The sequence below is a fragment of the Parambassis ranga genome, chromosome 2 (assembly GCF_900634625.1).
Source record: "Parambassis ranga chromosome 2, fParRan2.1, whole genome shotgun sequence".
NCBI classification, from domain to species: domain Eukaryota; kingdom Metazoa; phylum Chordata; class Actinopteri; family Ambassidae; genus Parambassis; species Parambassis ranga.
The window spans coordinates 8,914,297-8,933,582 of NC_041023.1; the positions used below are offsets into that span (position 1 = coordinate 8,914,297).

At 42.5% G+C, this 19,286-nt stretch overlaps 1 protein-coding gene across 1 annotated transcript; it reads left to right on the forward strand.

The window, feature by feature from the left end:
- The first annotated feature begins 7,939 nt into the window (after positions 1-7,939).
- On the forward strand, positions 7,940-19,261 carry ndrg1a (N-myc downstream regulated 1a). Its single transcript, XM_028424887.1, has 16 exons — positions 7,940-8,101; positions 12,240-12,314; positions 12,617-12,652; positions 14,589-14,694; positions 14,942-15,062; positions 15,348-15,410; positions 15,513-15,573; positions 16,007-16,093; positions 16,177-16,233; positions 16,317-16,420; positions 16,494-16,550; positions 16,633-16,684; positions 17,050-17,097; positions 17,543-17,578; positions 17,911-17,962; positions 18,302-19,261. The coding sequence occupies exons 2-16, from the start codon at positions 12,258-12,260 to the stop codon at positions 18,559-18,561; spliced, it is 1,197 nt and encodes a 398-aa protein (XP_028280688.1). The 5' UTR covers positions 7,940-8,101; positions 12,240-12,257; the 3' UTR covers positions 18,562-19,261.
- Positions 19,262-19,286: the final 25 nt, after the last annotated feature.

The window sequence follows — 19,286 nt, forward strand, 5'->3', positions numbered from 1 at the left end:
ATACACTGCAAGGAGAGTTTGTTATATCAAATACATATAATTTTAAATTTGATTTTAAAACAATAGTCATACACACACACAAACCTTTTTATGTTTATTTAAAACAAAGTGCTAATGACATCATGTGGGTCATAAATCACATTACAACCAAAAACAGGGAGGATTATGGGAATCTGCTGGCTAAGTGATGTACCTACATTGTGTGCTGGTGGAATAAGCAGCAGCACTTGTGTGGATGGTAAAGAGGGTTCTGTGCACATCTTCTTTGCAGTTTCTGTCAGCAATAGGTGGAGGCTGGAGGTTCAGGAGAGTGGACAGCTGCATAGACTCCATCCTATGGTCTCAGGTTGTCTGTTTCCAAGATGGCGGTCAGCTCAGGGAAGTGTGGTGGGAGTACACCATCTTTGCAGTGATCTGACAGCAGTCCAGTTTCCAGTAGTCCTGCCAGGTACCTCTCATTGGATCAAATAAATAAATAATATTTCACATATTAGCTGAATAGTTGGTTTATGAACTGTTTGCAAAGTCTTCATAAAAATGAAGACTGTGGGTTATTCTCATGCTTTCATATTAAGCTGAAATCTTGGTTGTTGTTTTTTTTTGGCAAATATACATGATGTCTTGGAAGAGTTCCATCCACTGAATCTCTCACATCTACCCTTTACCAGCAGGAGGCAGCACACACCAAGGACTCCCGGCTCACCCCATCCACAGAATGTGCACTGAACCAGAGGAGCCACTGCTGCCCCTTAATCCAGGTGCTACCTTATTCATGATGTTCTGACACCTGCTTTTTAAATACTGTGTTTTATGTTGTTTTAAAGTCAGCATGCTTCACCCCAAGATGGGTAAAAGGTTAAAGCTACAAGCTACAAGTCCAACCATGCAAACTCGGTGGCCCTTGTTAACATTTGACCCTTGCTCTCTGAGGCTACAGTCACGCTACACAGTGGGTGACATAATACTAAGTTGACTGACCAAGGTGGCGAGGTTGAGTTGAGTAAATATATAGTAGATTAAATCTGTTTGGTTTTCTATTTGCAGCATGTCAGATACACACTGTGCCTTTTCTGAACCTGCTGAGGAACATAGGTACAATTCACAGCAAAGGCTGCACATGTGCTGCTATTAGAAATAATACTTTATTTATATCTTTAGTGTGACAAGAGGACAAGTAGAGGTAAAAAAAAACAGACCTCAACACACACATGTAGCAACATACCCCCCCTGCTTGCACAGTGACCTCTTGTACATGGTTGTGACACAGTTCCACACAAACATGCAAACGCTAAACAGTTCATGACCTCGACCAAACAGCACAGTCCCACTCCATCCATTACTACATCCTGCAGGACACTGGCAGGACAGGTGGTAATTTATGACCCACTCAGTCAACACTAGAAGTATGTTTGAAGCTCACACACAAGCACAGTGAAAGTGAAGAAATAATATATGGAGTGAGTGGAACATTGAAGGATGAGAGAACACTGGAAGACCTTAAACCAACCCCAAACTTTTGATACATGACTCCTACCCACTGAAAAAAAGTTCCCAGATTCAGCTGAGAGGCCAAACATTTGATCCAATTCTTCTCACTGTGAGGTATTTTCTTGCACGCACTTGCAAACTGTCTTCCATTAGCGGTTTATAGTGTGCAGTTCATGTATTTCTAACCCAAATTATCTGAAAAATATGACATTTGAGCAAGAGTTTAGTCTATATTTCAGTTATGCAGCAGGAAATCACATTATCATCAATTTACAGATTAAGTTCATACTCCCATTCTTATAAATGTAGCTCTTAGTGTAAGTTCAATCAGGAAGACTGTTTCCCATCATTCACCATTTATCCCTATCCGCTTCCTAATCTTTCTCCTTCTATCCCTCACTCCTGTGCTCCCCCTCTCTTCCGCTCTCTTAGTCAGGTGCTTAATAGAAAGCACCTCCCTCAACAATCAGCTGTCGCTTTCCATCCCTCTCCTGACCAATCACAGCTTAGCACGAAATTTAAAAGTCTTCGTCTCTTCTCCAGCTGTCTTCTGATCGAACCCTCCACCCCAAGCACCACCAGATCCATGCCAGTAAGGCCTCCTATCTCCTGCCCTCCAGCTCTCCACCACCACCAGGTCTAGACCCTGGGGGGATCTTCTGATCCAGCGGCCTCTCCTCTTGTGTTTTTTTACTCCCTTTCCGGATGTGGTCTTCACGATGGGGTCTAGGACGCCAATGCACATTCAAACTTTGTACTTAATAAATCTTTCTCATTCAGTTCGCTGAGTCTCTCATGATTGAAATGCTTTTATGTAAATGCTTCTTGTCAAGGTCTGGGATCTCTTACAGATACCATCAGAGCATGTGAGCTGAGGGCAAACTGAAGGAGGCCTGCCAGGAGACAAGAATCTACTGAGCAGTGGACAGTGAGAAGGAGTTGGGTGAGATCAGCATTTGGCACTGTATGCCCACGACATACTTCCACCCTTTGGGATTACTGGTGGACGACCTAGATTGCGACACAGCCCTCCTGTCCTCCATCTTTTCTCTCTCTCTCTCTCTCTCTCTCCCTCCCTTTACTGACTGGTCAACAGAGATTACACTCAGAGAGTGAGTTTGGCAGTCAGACAGAATCACTGAGCATGTGACTGAGTGACACACTGAGGAGCAGAAGACAAAACTGCATTTCTTTTTTCACCCCTCGTTCTTCATTGCCTCTCATTATCTTCTCTGATTCATCTCTGAATTGATACGTATCATCTCATGTTTTTGGTTTTAAATGCCCCACATTTAACCGTGAGAGTTTCATACATGCAATGAAAAAAAACACACAGAGCAAAAATAGAGACTGGATCAACATTTCCTTTAATTGCACAATCAGATGAAACTGGAGCTTGTCTGTCTGTGCGCTGCCTGTTACGGATTAACTTGCTGGTTCAACAAGCATTAATCCCCCTGAACTCTGTATTGTGCAGAGAATCCTCACATGCATTAGCTTGTACAGGCCTGTGTGTTGCTTTCAATGAAACGGTCATCGACTATGTAGCTGTTTTTCAAATGTCAATCTAACATTTGAAAAACCTGTTCGCAGAAGAATCCTCACCTCTTAGCATGACCTGTTGTGTGTTCATAGGTGTGTGTGTGTGTGTCCATTCAGGCTAATCTCCAGACAGTTGTTCTGGCGCTTGTTTATATGTAGGCCAGGAGACACCATGGGAGCCGGCTGTACTGAGGACAAATCAGCTAATTTTAGTTCTTAAACTTCCATTTCCTCCCATTTGACAGAGCTATATCTGGAGTACTGTACAAATACTGATGGCCATTATTATTTAATATGGTACTTTGCCATTGTTTGGATTATTATAGTAAATAGTTCCACACTTAGTACTTTGATAAGGTCAACAAAATGCACTATAAACACAAGATAAAAAAAGTTGTTATGTCTTATCATGCTTATGGATGGATGGGGGGGGGGGGGGGTGTTGCAGGATGTCTTTTAATTGGTTTGTTTTGTGTGTAGGTATCATAGGTATTAGGAGGAAACACCTTCACGGTGCTGCTAAGTTCAGTCTCCGGGGTTGTTGCTATCTATAGGTAGGCTGCAGCAGATATAGGTTGTTCTTCCCTGGACAGACTGATTGAACTCCACGCAGTCCCGTGGAGGTGTCCCTGAGGCGTGTCACGCTGACGTCAAAGGATAAACAGGCACCACGCTGATATCCGCTCACAACAAACGAGCAGCGCGGCAGTCACGTCGCGCTCGTCTTCCTCGTCTTCCTCGTCCCGCCCTCCTCCTCCTCCTCCTCCGACAACAGCAGCCATTGTCATCCCTAAACAGCGGTGTCATCATTATCACAGATTATTATTATTTTATTTTTCATAAAAAAGAAAATAATTTAAACCCAAAAAAGGTTTTTTAAACGATGTGCTAAATATTTACTTTTTTTAATAGCACTTTAGTTTTAGAGCTTTATTAACAATACTGAGGAGTGCAGGCTGACCTTTGATTTACAGCAGTAATAGATTATTATATTGCCTGCTTTTGAAGAGCACTGTTTATCCTCACTATGAGGTTATTAAGGAATCATTAACAGCTATGCTATTTAGGTCACTCACTTATTTACTACTAACAACAATCTGGACAATAAAATAGGAAACACAGCAGTGCAGCGCTCCAGGTCTGTGTTTTCTACCAAAACAATCTATCAATCATTAAATATGAGTACCGTACGTTCAGTTATTGGAGCAGTACAGTTTGGTTTAACCCGCGCTGAGTTAAATAATTAAGAGTGTCCTGTAGAAATCTGTAACTTTAGGGACAAATGAAAACATTTTTACACCATGTCTGTCCTCTACAAAGCCTTAGATATTCCATTATATCTATTCCAACACCCCCTTGTACCCTTTTACACCCCCCTGCAGTTCATCAGCCAATTTTCTTGTGTGTGAGTAAAAACAGAATCCCACCTGCAACACAGCAGGAGTCTGTTTTCACAGGCTTCCCTCAGTATGCCACAGAGCACCCCTCCCCTTCATATAGTTTTTTTTTGTTTTGTCCATCAGGGTCTGATATTGCAAGTCAAACTCAATACTCATATCTTAACTGAGGGAAATTTGGTGTATTCCACAGGGTGCAGTTTCTCCCTCCCAGTTAATGTCCTGTCATCCTGACCTCACATATTTTACTCAGGAATCAAAACAGAGGCTTGTTAGGTTTCCTCTTTAGTAGCCGGTCCAAGTTTCATCAGTGCGGGTCGACCTGCCACTGCTCGAAAGACCAAAATGTAAAAATTAAGCAGTGTGCTTGAATTCGTGAAAAACTACCACATGTGAACGAGGTGCAGGGTAAAAAAGTGTGAAAAGAAAGAGGGTATCAAAGGGATTCCACCAATCCTAATCTTGTACAGTGCCACTACAGCTTTGTGTGTCATCAGAACCCACTGTGCCTTGGCATGTTTACTCCGACTAAACTTGGTGCTGCTGATGAAGATATTAGCGCCGCAGTGGAGAACTTGACGAACAGTGACACTGGCCCTGAGAGGATTAACTCACTGTTTGTGTCTTGTTTTCTTATGCAACACATGGCGTGCTCACTCAGGTGCATGCCTGTCATTCATCCAGAGGAACGCACTTCCTCCCTCTTTTTATTTCCAATTGACTACATTTTTAAACAGTCTGAATACACAAATGTCCACACTAGATAATTGATTACTTTCCCTTTCAGAGAAAAAGCCAAAGGTCGCTGATGCCCTGGTGAGATAAGGCCTTTAATGATTAGCTGACACAGACTTGTTTGTCTTCAGAGCATGTCAGCTGACTGTCAGTGTAGCTGTGACTTGTCTCCAAACAGCTTACATTACAGCAATGTCACCCTTAATGACCTACGGTCATCATAATTTTTAATCAGGATGCATGCTTCAGGTAGTTTGACCTTTGCCCCCCCAGAGCTCACAGACCAAACAAACAGTGTTATTAAAGTTTTACTGTTCAATGATTACTATATCAGTAACATTTACCCAGCTTGGTTAGTCATTCAGTAACAGCCTTATCAACATCAAGAGAAGAGAGAACAGTCTTATCATGGTAGTTACTGCATCTTATTGAGACAATCAATACAGGTCAGGCTGAAGGGGTCATTTCTGCACTGACAGACAATTTAAAGCTAAATAAACTTTGTTTATTGGTCCATAAAACACATGGCTGATCAGTTTTAGGGAGTACAAAAATGACCTATGTAATTTGTAAGTTACATAGGTGGAATGTGGTCGAGAACTGACATCCACTTCCACCTGTTTCCAGGATGTGTGCTCAGCTACCCAAATGTCGGTGGGTGCACTGTGTGAGGCAGATGAATATCTTGTCTCATCACTTGTCTCATCACTTGTGTAATTGTGGCAGACATGTACCCACAAGTGTTAAATTTTGATGGTCTTTTTTGCTGCAGATCAAGCTGTGTGTAATCAGAATCAGAAATACTTTATTGATCCCCGGGGGGAAATTGTTTATGTTTAATGATTCATCCGGACATCAGGTACTTTTGTAACTTTTCAACTTCAGGGACGTCAGGTACTTTTGTAACTTTTCAACTTCAGAAACTTTAGAACGTCTGTAAAAAATTTACAGCTGAACATACAAAAATAACTTCTCTGTTCTCCTCTTCTCTTTTTGTTTTAACCAAACATACAAAGTCAGATATAATCCACCTTGCTGACTTATTTTCTCCACTTATTACACACCTCTTACTATGTGTCCTGCAGACTCATGTCATGTGGGTCTGAATCATTCTTCTTACACGCCTGTTGCATCACTGTGGCTTTTATCACCGGCTGAATCCAGCCTGAACCCTCACAATGAACCTGGGTTTAGTGTGTGTGTGTGTGTGTGTGTGTGTGTGTGTGAGAGAGAGAGAGAGAGAGAGAGAGAGGAAGAAACAGATGGCAGGAAACAACCCACAATCATGTTATGTGTAATGTAAAAGCCTCTGCTGTACAGCAGCTGTCAGGATGAGCTTTGACTTTCTCTTCTGCCTTTTTTCCCCTGCTTTGTTTGCACTGAACAGCATCGTGGTCATGAACTAGAAATCAAACATATCACAACTCAATAACCCCTCATTCTGGCAACAGAATGCAGACAGAGAGAGAGAGAGCAGTAGATGGGTTTATCTTGTTGTATTATGACATCTATCTATCTATCTATCTCAAAGGGCTGCAGCAGCACATGTCTGTTTGGTGTTTTATATGCCAGCTGCTCCTACAAACTGTGTAATCAGCCAGGTGAAAGTCCATTTGTTTTTATCATCATGTATTGAGACACTCTGCGACCCACATATGCTGACCTGAATCTCTGGTGGGCTTGCAGATGCTGTAAAGTCATGCACATTCACATAGAGAGTCACTATGTAACATAAGTTATATACAAAATGTACTTTTATCTATTATATTGTTGTTTATTTCTGTATTTACATGCAGTCTTTATAGTGTCTTTGGGGGTATTTTGTGTCAGATCTGCCTGCTCGCCATGCTTTGCTCCGACCTGAAATTAGCATAGTGGTTATATTTTTCCTTTCCAATGCAGCTATTGTCCAATGGGTTCCTATTGAGGGCCTCACATTACAAGCCCACAGTGAGGCTATTGTATCCTGACAAGGACCTTTCACACACTCATTGCCAATACTAGCACTTATTGGCAGATTCATACTGTGTAACAGGCACACTCTTGCAGGTGTGGAAATTTCCACAAAGAGCCCTGCACGGACAGGACACACCACCATTCACTACAGACACCACTTCAGGTCAGGAGTCTGTTTGAAGTCACATGTGGGAAGGGAGGTATTGATTGTTGCTCATTTAGACAACAGCGTCATGGTATCAAGGAAAGACGGCTTGATCCAAGCAATGGGAAGGGCTTCCCTTTGTACAGACTTTATCTGCTCTTGGCTTCAGATCAAGGTTAAAGTCCTGGCTGACTGTGCTTCATACACACACAGATGGCAGCGACTGAAACATTTAACATTTTTTAAAAATGTGCAAACACATCAGTGCTTCTCAAATAAAGGAATTCTAGGCAAAGGTGTGGAGTGGAAAGATCAACAGGATCCTTGTCCACACCCACCAGTCAAAGCACAGAGCAGTGTGGGAGCTCTGCCCTGCAAGCACATCATCCTGACAGTGAGCTGTCCACAATGTCAGAAAGTTCATTGATAACAGTGGAAAAAAAACACTAATACTAGACTCCAAACAACACTGTTACTAAAACAGGAAAGTAGGTCCTAAACTGACAGCAGATAGAAGGAGTGAGCGCCATGAGTTTCATCTTCCTCACCGCTGGAAAGAGTAAAAAGCTGCGTTACCAGTCCCACAGCTGCTGCTGCTGCAGTTGCCCAATAGAGACGTCAGTGGGGGCGAAAGTGGGCCGAGCTGCACGCCCCCAGGCTTTATAAAATTCCCTCATGCATCCGCCTTGCGCTTCACGTTGTAAACAAAGCAAGGCTTTCTGTTATAGTCACAGTCTGCGCCGCGTTTCTGTCAAAGACAACAAAGTTTTTTTTGTGTGTGTGTGGACTTTTTTGAGGAGAGCGACAATTTCCGGACAATCAGCTGTTAAATCAACAGGTAGGTTCCTGCTCTCAGTGTTATTTAATTTTATTTTATATATAAACTGAACTGCCTACTTCCTTGTAGTTTCGCAGCATGTCTTAACACGACCTGTAGTCTTGTAGTTTGTCGCCGTATATTTACAGTATGAATAAGAAAGAATTTTTTTTTTACTTTATGATCTTGTTTTGTGCATAAAAGACGCGACAATAAGTTGTTAACATTTCTAAAAATATGACAGGAATGAAGGAAGGAAACATGCTTTTTCTCACGTGACACAACGCGCGCGCGCGCACACACGTAAAACGTTTGTTGAAAATGTTTCACACATCATGAGAGCAACAGCTGCATATCAAAGCCTCTTTTAACCTTAATAGTAATTAATAGCAAGAAAATAAACAAACACATAATGGTTTAGGAAAAGGCTGGAAAAGGGTTAATAAAAAAGGGTTAATGACAAATATGGGGAAGAAAGTTATTGACATCCTGCCAAAATACACAGCATGTCCTCCACTGATATCAAAAAAACACTGACCTGCTTTCTGCGATTCTGGGAGATACAGCTCATCATAAATGGTGTTTTTTTTTCTGCCCACCACCATGGTGACCCCCCCCACCCCTTTTACCTACACCCCATTTTGGTATCTCTTACAGTCTGAAAATGTAGGTCTGTAACAGCTTAGCCCAGCAGGCCTGCTGCTGCTGCAGTTGATATTTCAGAACCAGGGATTTGACAGATTAAGCGAGTTCCCAAAGATTAGGGAAGCAATCATTGTTTCTGCAGATGGATGCAGCAGGCTTGTGGATTTAAGAGTATATGGCGGCACTGGAGGAAGAATGGCCTTGATTCTGGCCCTCTAAAATTGAGACTCCAAATCTAATCAGTACATATGCTTCTCTCTCTCTCAGCGAACAAAGAGTGAGCTTGAACTCCGGCTGTTTTGTAACTTGGATGTTCTGGCTTAAAACAGTGTGTCCTATCTGTGGATTTACTGCGGAAAACAAGCACTGATGTGTTATGCAGGCCTGTGCCAGCGTTGTTGTTGTTGTTTTCCTCTGAAGCTCGCACCAAATGATCTCACTGTCAAGTGAAAACAACAGGCTTTTCAGAATCAGCACATAAAACCCAATTATGTTTATATTATCAGAGCTTCACAAGCTTTATTTCAGGGACTGGTGTCAACAAAGTCTGAGCAGCCAGCATTTCACAGAGCTGAGTTTGTCATCAGTTATGATTTTTGGGGCTACACAGCTTGAATCATCCTAAACAATCATCATTGAATCATCCCACTGTTTCCTGTTCTTGGTTGCATAACACAGTCTCACTTCTCCTAAACCAAAAGCTGTTTGACTGAATACTTTCTTTGTTTTTTCCCTTGACATAAAAACCGCATTTCAAAAGGGGAAGCTACAAGTAGACAAGTGTTCTTGGCAGATTAGGACATGTTGGATTAAATTAAAACATGCAGTCCTCGTCTCACCAGGTAAAACATTAGCTCGGCAAGGAGAGCAGCTTGAGGCTTTCTACAGGTGTGAACAGCAGGTGGCCTAGTTTTTTCAGTCTGACGGGAGGTGATATGACAAAGGTTTACTTAATGAACTCACTGAACAGGTTGCATTTAGAATTTATATTGACATGCCTTTCTCATGTGGCTCTGGAATCTCAATGTGGGGCTGACCTCTTGTCCGCTGCAACAAAGCTGCTGCAGTGCGATGCTGGCCATGTGGTAGAAGGAGACAAATGAACCTGTTGTTTGATACTCCTCTTCCTCTGCACTATTGTGAGATCTGGCTGGTGCCGGTCTTCCCAGTCAGACAAGCATGTGTGTCCATCTGTGTGTGTGTGTCTATAGCATATGTGAAACCCTAGTGAGACCTCCCAGCGCTGAAGGCCTCTCAGTAGTTCTGACGTTTGATTAATACTGTGCTGTGGTAAACAGGAAAAGAGAGAGAGCGCGCAAAACACACTGCAGGAAAGCAAACAGAGAGACCGCATCCAAGCAGAACCCAAGACAAACAGAGGAAAGTGACGGAAGGACTGGGCTAAAAAAAAGCCAGCAACGAGCTGAAAAGAGGCTGGGATGTTGTGATGGGAACCAGAGTGTCAGTTACTTCCTGCATGTGGATGTGTGTCTTGGTCAGTCATGCCCCCCCCCCTTCAGCTGCAGGACAGAAAGAAGGCAAGTCCATGGCTCTCAGGAGCCACCAGGCCAGTGGACAAAGAGCTCTGTCAACTGGCTAATTTGATTTGCATGCAGAGTCACGGCCTGCCTGCTCTGCTCCCACACAGCATCATGATCCACACAGATTCCTTTTTTCTGTCCCTCTCTCAATCTCCTTCTCTTTGTCTGTACCTCTTATTTATATATATCCAGTCCTGAAAATCCTCAAAATGTACGTCTATTACATTTACACACACAATTTTTATGTACATTTTCTCAACGTAAATCAAGGTTCCTCTTTTTTCTACATCCTTTTGTTTCAGCTTGTGAGCCTATGTGCCTCTGATGTGGGCACCTCTTGGGTGGAGTCCATTATGTATCAGGCCACTGCATGTTCTATATAACCACACCTCTGTGTGTATAGAGCACACTTGCCTCTATTGCAAATCGTTTTATTTGCCAGTTCATGAGCTGTTAGTAGTCTACCTTTGTAGCTAGTAGCCTTCATGCATGGACCATGCCGACTCCCATGGACCACTGATGAAGTATTTTACACCACACAGACCTTAGTGAACCCTCAAAGATCCAGAAAGTATAATATCTGCATTACACCTCCTCAAAACTGCATGAGTACATTGTGGGAAAGTACGGCTGTTCTCCTCATTCAAGAGTCAGATTATTCATAAAACATCTCTCACGCCTAAATTAATCTGTATAGCTTTGTGTCAATAAAAACACACCCATCTCAAAGGTCAAGCGGGCAATCAGTTTTATCAGCCTGCCAAAGGCTGCAACCATCTGCCAACACAACCTTTAAATATTAACACACAGACAACGCTGGTGGAGACATCTTGAACAGGGTTCAAAGTTAGACTAAAGAAAAGTATTTTACAGAGCCCTCCCTTCCCCCTGTTATTTAAACATTAATTTGAACGCATTTAGGGCTGCCACTGATGACCATTTTTATTTTAGTTAAACTATCTACTATCTAAACCATTATTTTAACATCAAAAATCAAACATCAGTAACTTTCATTTTGATTTAACATTCAATTCATAGTGTAACACAACATAAAAGGTACATATTATATGTAGACAGCATGATGATGACTTTTTCAAGTGAAAAGTGTTACCAGCTGCAGCAAATTGTAGTGATCTGTGGCAGGAGGTCAATCACACGGCTTTGTCTATAACAGAGAGAAGAAACAAGATCATTTTAAAAGTCATTACAAAGAGTGGAGACAAGATAACAGCCTGCTCTTTTCACTATATCTATAACATTGTATTTATTATTATGTCTTATATATGCATATTAATTATTCATTGTGTCATTTCTGCCATTATCCACACAATGAATAGATAGCAGGCTAACACATGTAGCAGCAGCGTCAGTATGTCCAACGTGAGCCCAGATTCTGGCCTAAATGGAAACAGCAGTAGAGCTCGTCCACCTTCACGCGCTGCAGCTATTTAGCATCTTAAATGACAGCAGAATTTAAAAGCTCTCGCTACAAAATGGAATTAATTAAAAAGACAAAGACAGTTTAGTTTAGTTGTAGTTCTGTCTTCTCGGCCGACCCACCATACACAACAGCCGCTGCATGCTTCTCTTTAAATGTTCGTGCTTGTGCTGCTTACAGCGTTCAAACCGCCTTTTTATCATCAGCTAATGTGACTTACTTCAATTTTTCACACTTAGTCGGCCTTTGAAAACATTTACAGACCTGCTCGTTCAACACTGAAGCCGAGTGCAGCTACTCTTCAGCCGCCATATGTATTGAAACTGTAGCTCAGACGGAGCCGACTGGAGGCAAATGTGATGGATGCTGTCAGTGTAGCGCCGACTAGTGGTGCGAAGAGGAACAGCTTTTTATGTTTAGCCAAAGGTTGAGGACGTTAAAAAGTGTAAACTAATATAAAATGACTACTCGCAGCAGTCGTACATGCATCACTAACACCCCAGTCTCTCACTGGTTATTCTGGTCTTTTTGACAGGCTTTGCAGCTTTTTGAAATGGATGACATCCAAGTTGTTGAGTCCAAACCCCTGCTGGTCGACAGGGAAATACCGGTATGTATATCAATATTGATGATTAAATATCAATTTAATCTGTTTTCTTGTAAGTAAAAATATGGATCCATCTCTGAGTACAAATGTTAAGTCTATAATTAGTATTTTGTAATTGGTAATTTGTTATGAAGCAACAAAAAACACAAGAAAATCATGTAACTGCACCAGAATAGTAGACTCTGATTGAAGTTTACAATCTAAATGTGAGGATGCATTCAGCAGCAGGATGACGCCCTCAGGATATTAGATTATAACATGTTATGTTGTAATTGCATTAGTTTCATGATGTTCTCTCTTTCCAGGGCCTGAGAGAGGCTGTACAGCAGCTTGTCATCAAGGTACGCTGGCAGACACAAAACCCAGCACATCTAACCTGCTTTATCAGATGAAGAAATGAGTACAGTAGTAGAATCTATGCAGTTTGCCTTCATTTTCTTAGTCTAGTGCCATCTTGTGGTTAATACATGATGTGCTGTTGTGGAGCCGATGACTCCCTGATCTACTGGGATTGTATTAGGACAGAAATCTAATCAGGTTGGCGTAATTCAGTTGACTGCTGAAAGTGATGAAACACACATTAGACTAGATTTGTTAGACAACACAGAGCTTTTTACTTTTCTCTGGCATGTTTGTGGAAATATATGTTTTTTTTAAGTAATGTTGGGAGCATAGTGTCATTCAGGTGTACTAAAAGGACATTTCTATCTTTACTTTACTTCAATGAGCCCATTGTGTCAGTCCAGAGGGTGAGAGGTTAAGGGTCTTCAGTTCAGGCAGTCAGTGGGATCGTTTACCAAGATCAGTCCCCTCACAGAGCCAATTAGCCTGCGAGGTTCTCCTGACTTAGTTTGCTGCAACACTAATAAATTGGATGACCTGGAAGTATCCAGGGCAAGTGTTTGATATCTCTGTGACAGCTAAGCTTCTGACAATTAGGGACGTAGGATTAGAGGAGAGTGACGATAGGGCAGACTTGACCCCAGTATTAGCAGCAAATGCACAATATGCATAAACACTGGAATGCAGAGGCACTTTCTGCCGATACATGCATGCAAGTGTACCTGTGCTGTTTTGCAGGATTATCTCGCTTGTTTTCCTCAGTGTGGGGGTTAGGGTTAGGGTAGGCGGAGCCAGGTGTGGTGGATCCTGTACGTTACATCCTGTAAATAGGTTTTATGCCTCCTTGGCTGTACGTCTAACGCAGATCCTGTGCAGTCAGAACTGGTTTGGAAAGCAAACCACCTGACTGGGCATCTAGAGCTGCAGGTCAGGTCACTGTGAGGCAGCTGTTTTTTTATTACTACGTCCTCACAGAAACCGGTGGATCTCAGTATTATTGTTGTTAAATTAAATAATAGTCAAAATTTTGCTGTCAATGCTTAGACGTGGAAGGTGCACGCTTCTAAGACTGTATCCGAGTAAACACATGATCATTTATGAACATTATTATTTGTGCAATAAATGTTGAAAATGATACAGTCAAGCTGCTCTGAAACGTTTGTATCTAAGGAGATATTTGCATTGAGAGCCAGGTTACTGCTGTTTGCCCCTAAACATTGCTGAATAACGACTGCTGTCTCATTCATTCATCGTGTATTCCCGCTAATCGCACACCCATACTTCCTCATCATGTCAACACAGTAGCTGATGGCCTTCTGTCTGACATTGGCTGATCCAATTTAAGGATCTCTTCAACTAGAATTAGCTTGTTTTGACCAGCCTGCAAGGCACCATGGGAGGCCAGGAGCTTAGGCCAACCAAGTAAGCAGAGGGGGGGTATAAAATGCAGCTCTCAGCGCAGGGCTAAACAACTTCAGAGGCTTACCAACTGTTGGATCTATAGCTCAGTGAGCCACTACAGAGTGATTACAGATTTTTAGCAGCAAGCAGAGCACAACTTCTCGCCTGCAAACATGGTTCTGGAGGATTCTGATGTGGAAATGATTGTTGCTGAGATTGAAGTCAGCGTGAGTAGACTAAAGACTTTTTGAAGAGTTTTTTCCAGTGGATCTTTGGATTATTCTGCATGTTGGAGTTGTTGCTTGGGTGATAAATACAGAGCACTTTAATGTTTTAGTGCTTGTAGACTGGATTAGATTTTAATTGCTTGTTCATTGGAATGGTTCGGCTGCTCTGGGGTTTGATGGGGAAACTTGAATTAAGATGGCATTGATGAAGGATTGTGAGGATGAGTGCAGTAAATAAAACTACACTATAAGTGTTTTCATTGTTACATTTTGTCCTGAGCTTGATCGTTTACCTTTGCATCTGTAGGAGCACGACGTGGAGACTCCTCATGGAAGAATCCATTGTACAATGAAGGGGGCACCCAAAGGGGACCGACCGGTCATCCTCACCTTCCATGACATTGGACTGAACCGTAAGTCCAGCTCCTTATTGAGCTCTATCTGGGTGAAACATCTGCTGTTGTGCTTAAAGCCGAGAGTGTTTTGAATTACAGTACCACGTGGGATGAGATTAGATTTGCCCAGCTAACTTTATATTAAGTCTATTAAACTCTTCCAAGCTTACTGGCAGATTTTAATCATGCTGGAAGATGTATGTAAATGTGTCACACATATATATTTCGGTCCTTCCCTCTTCTCAGCCAAGTATTTTTTTTGCAGACAAAACCTGCTGGGACACGCTCTTCAACCACGAGGACATGTCAGAAATCATGCAGCACTTTGCTGTTTGTCATGTTGATGCCCCAGGACAACATGAGGGAGCTAACACCTTTTCCACCGGGTGAGCCATGCATACACTCACAAACAAACCCGCATAGACACCTGATGTATGTCAAGCAGTCTATGACCTTTGACCCGACAGGTAGATCACTGCGGATGTACTTAAGACGACCTAATTTGACAAGTGTGCTGTAAGGCATGTGTTTATCTTGTTGAGCCTAATCTCTGCTTTGATGGTGGGACTTTGGCTGATGTTAACACTGCTAAACACCACTGATAACAACCACTGGGTGCAATTTAATTGATTAGATAGTGGTTTTAATAAACATGGTGTTTTGTTTTCCAGATATGAGTACCCCTCTATGGACCAGCTGTCTGAGAGTCTCCCCCTCGTGTTAAAGCACTTTGGGTAAGTTGAGCTGCAGTTTTCCCACTTCCAGCCCACTCTTATATTTGAGACATTTTCTCACCGGTTGTTCTAACAGTTTCCTTTTATCCTTGTGCACTCAAGCCTGAAGAGTGTCATTGGAATGGGCATCGGAGCAGGGGCCTACATTCTGACCAGATTTGCTGTAAGAATACTCCTCAGTCTCCCAATCCGGCTTCATATTTCATATGTTTTTAATCAATCTAGGATTAGCAAGAGCCTACTAATGTGTCTCTGCTTTTTGCTGATTTTGGCAATACAACACTGCTTATTGCTTGAGCCTGCTGAGCAACAAAAGCCTGAGGAATGTACCAGATCAGCTCAACACTAACACTGTGCTCAATAGGAAGTCTCACACTGTTGACACAAAGCTGATAGAGATACAGCTTTTAACTCCTTGCAGCAGCTTTCTCAGCAATTACTTCTATACTTTACATACAATATGTCTAATATACCACTTCAGCATACTGACTCAAAGAGCAGTGAAGACAAGAAAACATTGCAGCAGTAGATGTGACAGTAAATATGTATATTCATGCAGCATTAGATAAAGTTTTTTTTTGTTTTGCTTGTTTTAGCTCGACTACCCAAACATGGTAGAAGGTCTGGTTCTCATCAACATCAACCCCTGTGCTGAGGGCTGGATGGACTGGGCCGCACACAAGGTAACACACCTGAGACCACATTAGCAACATATTCAAACTTTTAACTCTCTAAAACATGTTTAACTTGTTTGTTTTCATTTTAGATCAGCGGCTGGACCCATGCCATGCCTGACATGATCATCACCCACCTCTTTGGAAAGGTATCGCAGTCTTACCAGGATCTAAAGTGACGTGTAGAGGCAGTGTGTTTTTTCTAAATGTCCTAATAATTCGATCTCTGCAGGAGGAGATCCACCACAACCATGACTTAATCGCAACATACCGCCACCACGTCTTAAATGACATGAACCAGTTCAACCTGCACCTCTTTGTCAAGTCGTATGAAAGGTAACAAATCAATATTTACAATTTTTTTAATAAATTACCGAGAGTGTGTAATAACAAGAGTGTCTCTCTTCAGTCGGCGGGATCTTGAAGTTGAGAGGCCGGTCCCTGGAAGCAACGCCAGAACCCTCAAGTAAGGAGCTTTCCAGGAATGTGACTTTTATTCAGATCATTCCAGATATCAGTGTTTGATTGTACGTGTTTCTCTTCTCTAGGTGCCCTTCTCTGCTGGTGGTTGGCGACAACTCTCCTGCTGTGGAGGCTGTGGTGAGCTGACATGCACACAGTCATAATATTAAGGCTCAGGCGGTAATGATTAGACACAGTTAACCTGTGCTGGACGTGTTTTCCATTCGCTTCACAGTCATCTGTTTGAGACATGCTAGATTAAACATGTTATGGACAATCGTTTAACAGGTTTTAGGCAAGAACAGCGCTGGGAACAAACATATAAGTGATGCAGTTTTAATCTGTTAAAGTCAAGAGATTTTCTGCTCTGATTTAGCCCTAAATCTCCCAACAAGCTTACTGATTTATTAAGAATGATAACAATACATCAAAACATTTTGTCAAATTTGCAGTAACAACAAAATACTGTAGAATTAATAGGCTGTTTTTGATTTCTTCCACAGGTTGAGTGCAACACTAAACTGGACCCAACAAAGGCGACTCTGCTTAAGGTGAGAGGCCTGTTTCTCATCCTCTGTCCTTCCCCTCCCCGTCCCATATTCTCACTCAGATTATAATAGCCTTGATGGAAACGCATCAGCTGATAAGATTCCAGTGGCTCAGCAGTTACCTGGTGACATATTAACTAGAGGTATGGACAGCTGAATGCGTCCTCACAGGCAGCACGTATGCAATCACCTGCAACTGACCTACTTACATTGGCCCATGGCAACCTTTAATTCATTTGGAGGCCCTCCAAATGACGGTTACACTTACAATGGGTGCCATTTATTGGGGTTAACTGTTCATTGTCTAACTGGACACTGATTGAAAGTTGTAGGGACAAGGTGTACGAATGAGACACAAACTGGGAGTTAATGGCATGTGCCCCCTGCTGTGTGAATGTGCACACTAAGTTCTAATGGCCTGTTTTTGTGTTCCCTCCTCTCTCTGCAGATGGCTGACTGCGGTGGCATGCCCCAGGTTGACCAGGTGTGTATGTCAATGTTTGTGTGGCAGAAACAGGGACATGCATGTTATATAGCAGGCTTGCACAGAGCTGGTTTAATCAGCACAGAGGGTCAGGTGGATGGCATAAGAAGGTGGCGCTTAAGAGTATTAACAAGTAGCAGACATGGACGGTGGCTGTCAGGTTGTAATCCTCTGCAACTGTGGAGCACCTGCTCATAGCAGCTGTCATATCTCAGATCCTGGGCTCTAAGCTGCTGGATGAGAGAGGAGAGTCTGTCAATGTTATGTAAACACGGGTGATAATTAATGACAAGAGGACTGATTATCTGTCTCCTTGTTTTTGTTCTCTGCAGCCTGGAAAATTGACAGAAGCTTTCAAGTATTTCATCCAGGGCATGGGATACAGTAAGTATACAGTCAGAATGGTACTTTTTAACAATGTCTGGTACCATGAGTGTTTGTAGTAGTTGAATATTCTGCCACCTTGTGGTGAGATGTCATCACAACACATGTCATTTGATCCTTCAGTAGTATAACTAACTGCACTGACTGCACCCGGGCAGTGGAAGTAGTATTAAAAGCTTTAATTTGGAACATTGCATGTTTAAAGTAATGCAATTAGTTGCTTTAATAATATAATATAATGTCATGTAGAAGTGCCTGCCCTAATGTAAATGTAACCGCCCAGCATCAGTCAATTCGAAGCATTCGTTTACTAACTCCTCCCCCCGTCTCTCCCCTCAGTGCCCTCCGCCAGCATGACCCGCCTGGTCCGCTCCCGCACCGCCTCCGGCTCTAGCGTCACCTCCTTTGACGGCAACCGCTCCCGCTCTCACACCAGCGAGGGCAACCGTTCCCGCTCACATACCAACGAGGGCAGCCGCAGCCGCAGCCACACGACTGACAACCAGCACGGTCGCTCCCACACAGAGGGCTCCACGGACGGCACGGCCAACAACAGCGTGGACCAAGCTGTGCCCAAGTCCACAGAAGTGTCCTGCTAAAGTGACCCTTCAACTGCTCACCAGACACCCAAAACCTCTCAAGGTCCCCCTTTTTTTGCTGCACTGCCTCTAATTCACCCACACATTCCTGTGCACACTCATTAGAAGAGTTACCTAGAGTTGCTTAAAAAAACAAAACGCACAATGGACGCTCACCTGCTGCAGGCTCTTCAGTGCAGCTGAGATTTTTGATGTCTTTTGAGTTGGAGGTTAAGGTCAACTTGAACATTCCGAGGAACTCAAACCTGGTCAGGTGAGAGTATGAAATTAGAGGCAGCGCAGCATTTGGGGACACCGAAGCAGAGAATGTCGGAGAAAGCTGTGGCTACCAATACACCAGCTTGTAATGTCTCTTTAATAATCTGTCATTCATTTAAAAAAAAATAATTTCCACCTCAGCATTCCTTCATATAGTTTTTTTTTTAAATCCATTTTTCCACGTTGACACAGCTTTCTCAAATATATACCTGACTGTAAATGTCTGTTTCCTCTTCTCACTGTAATTGTTTTTATCTTTTATTTTCCATGTCTGAAGTGTTGTTGTTTGTACGTAGGAGCAGACTTGTAGATGAGGATGGGGAGGCACTTGGATAAATACAAATGGCTGCTGGCCTCAAAATTGCATATGTAACTTTTTTTTTAAAATCAAGGGACAGACGTTAAGTATATATCATGTATGTAAATACAGCAAATAAGTTCATCTTGCCATTTCCCTGTTATTCTTG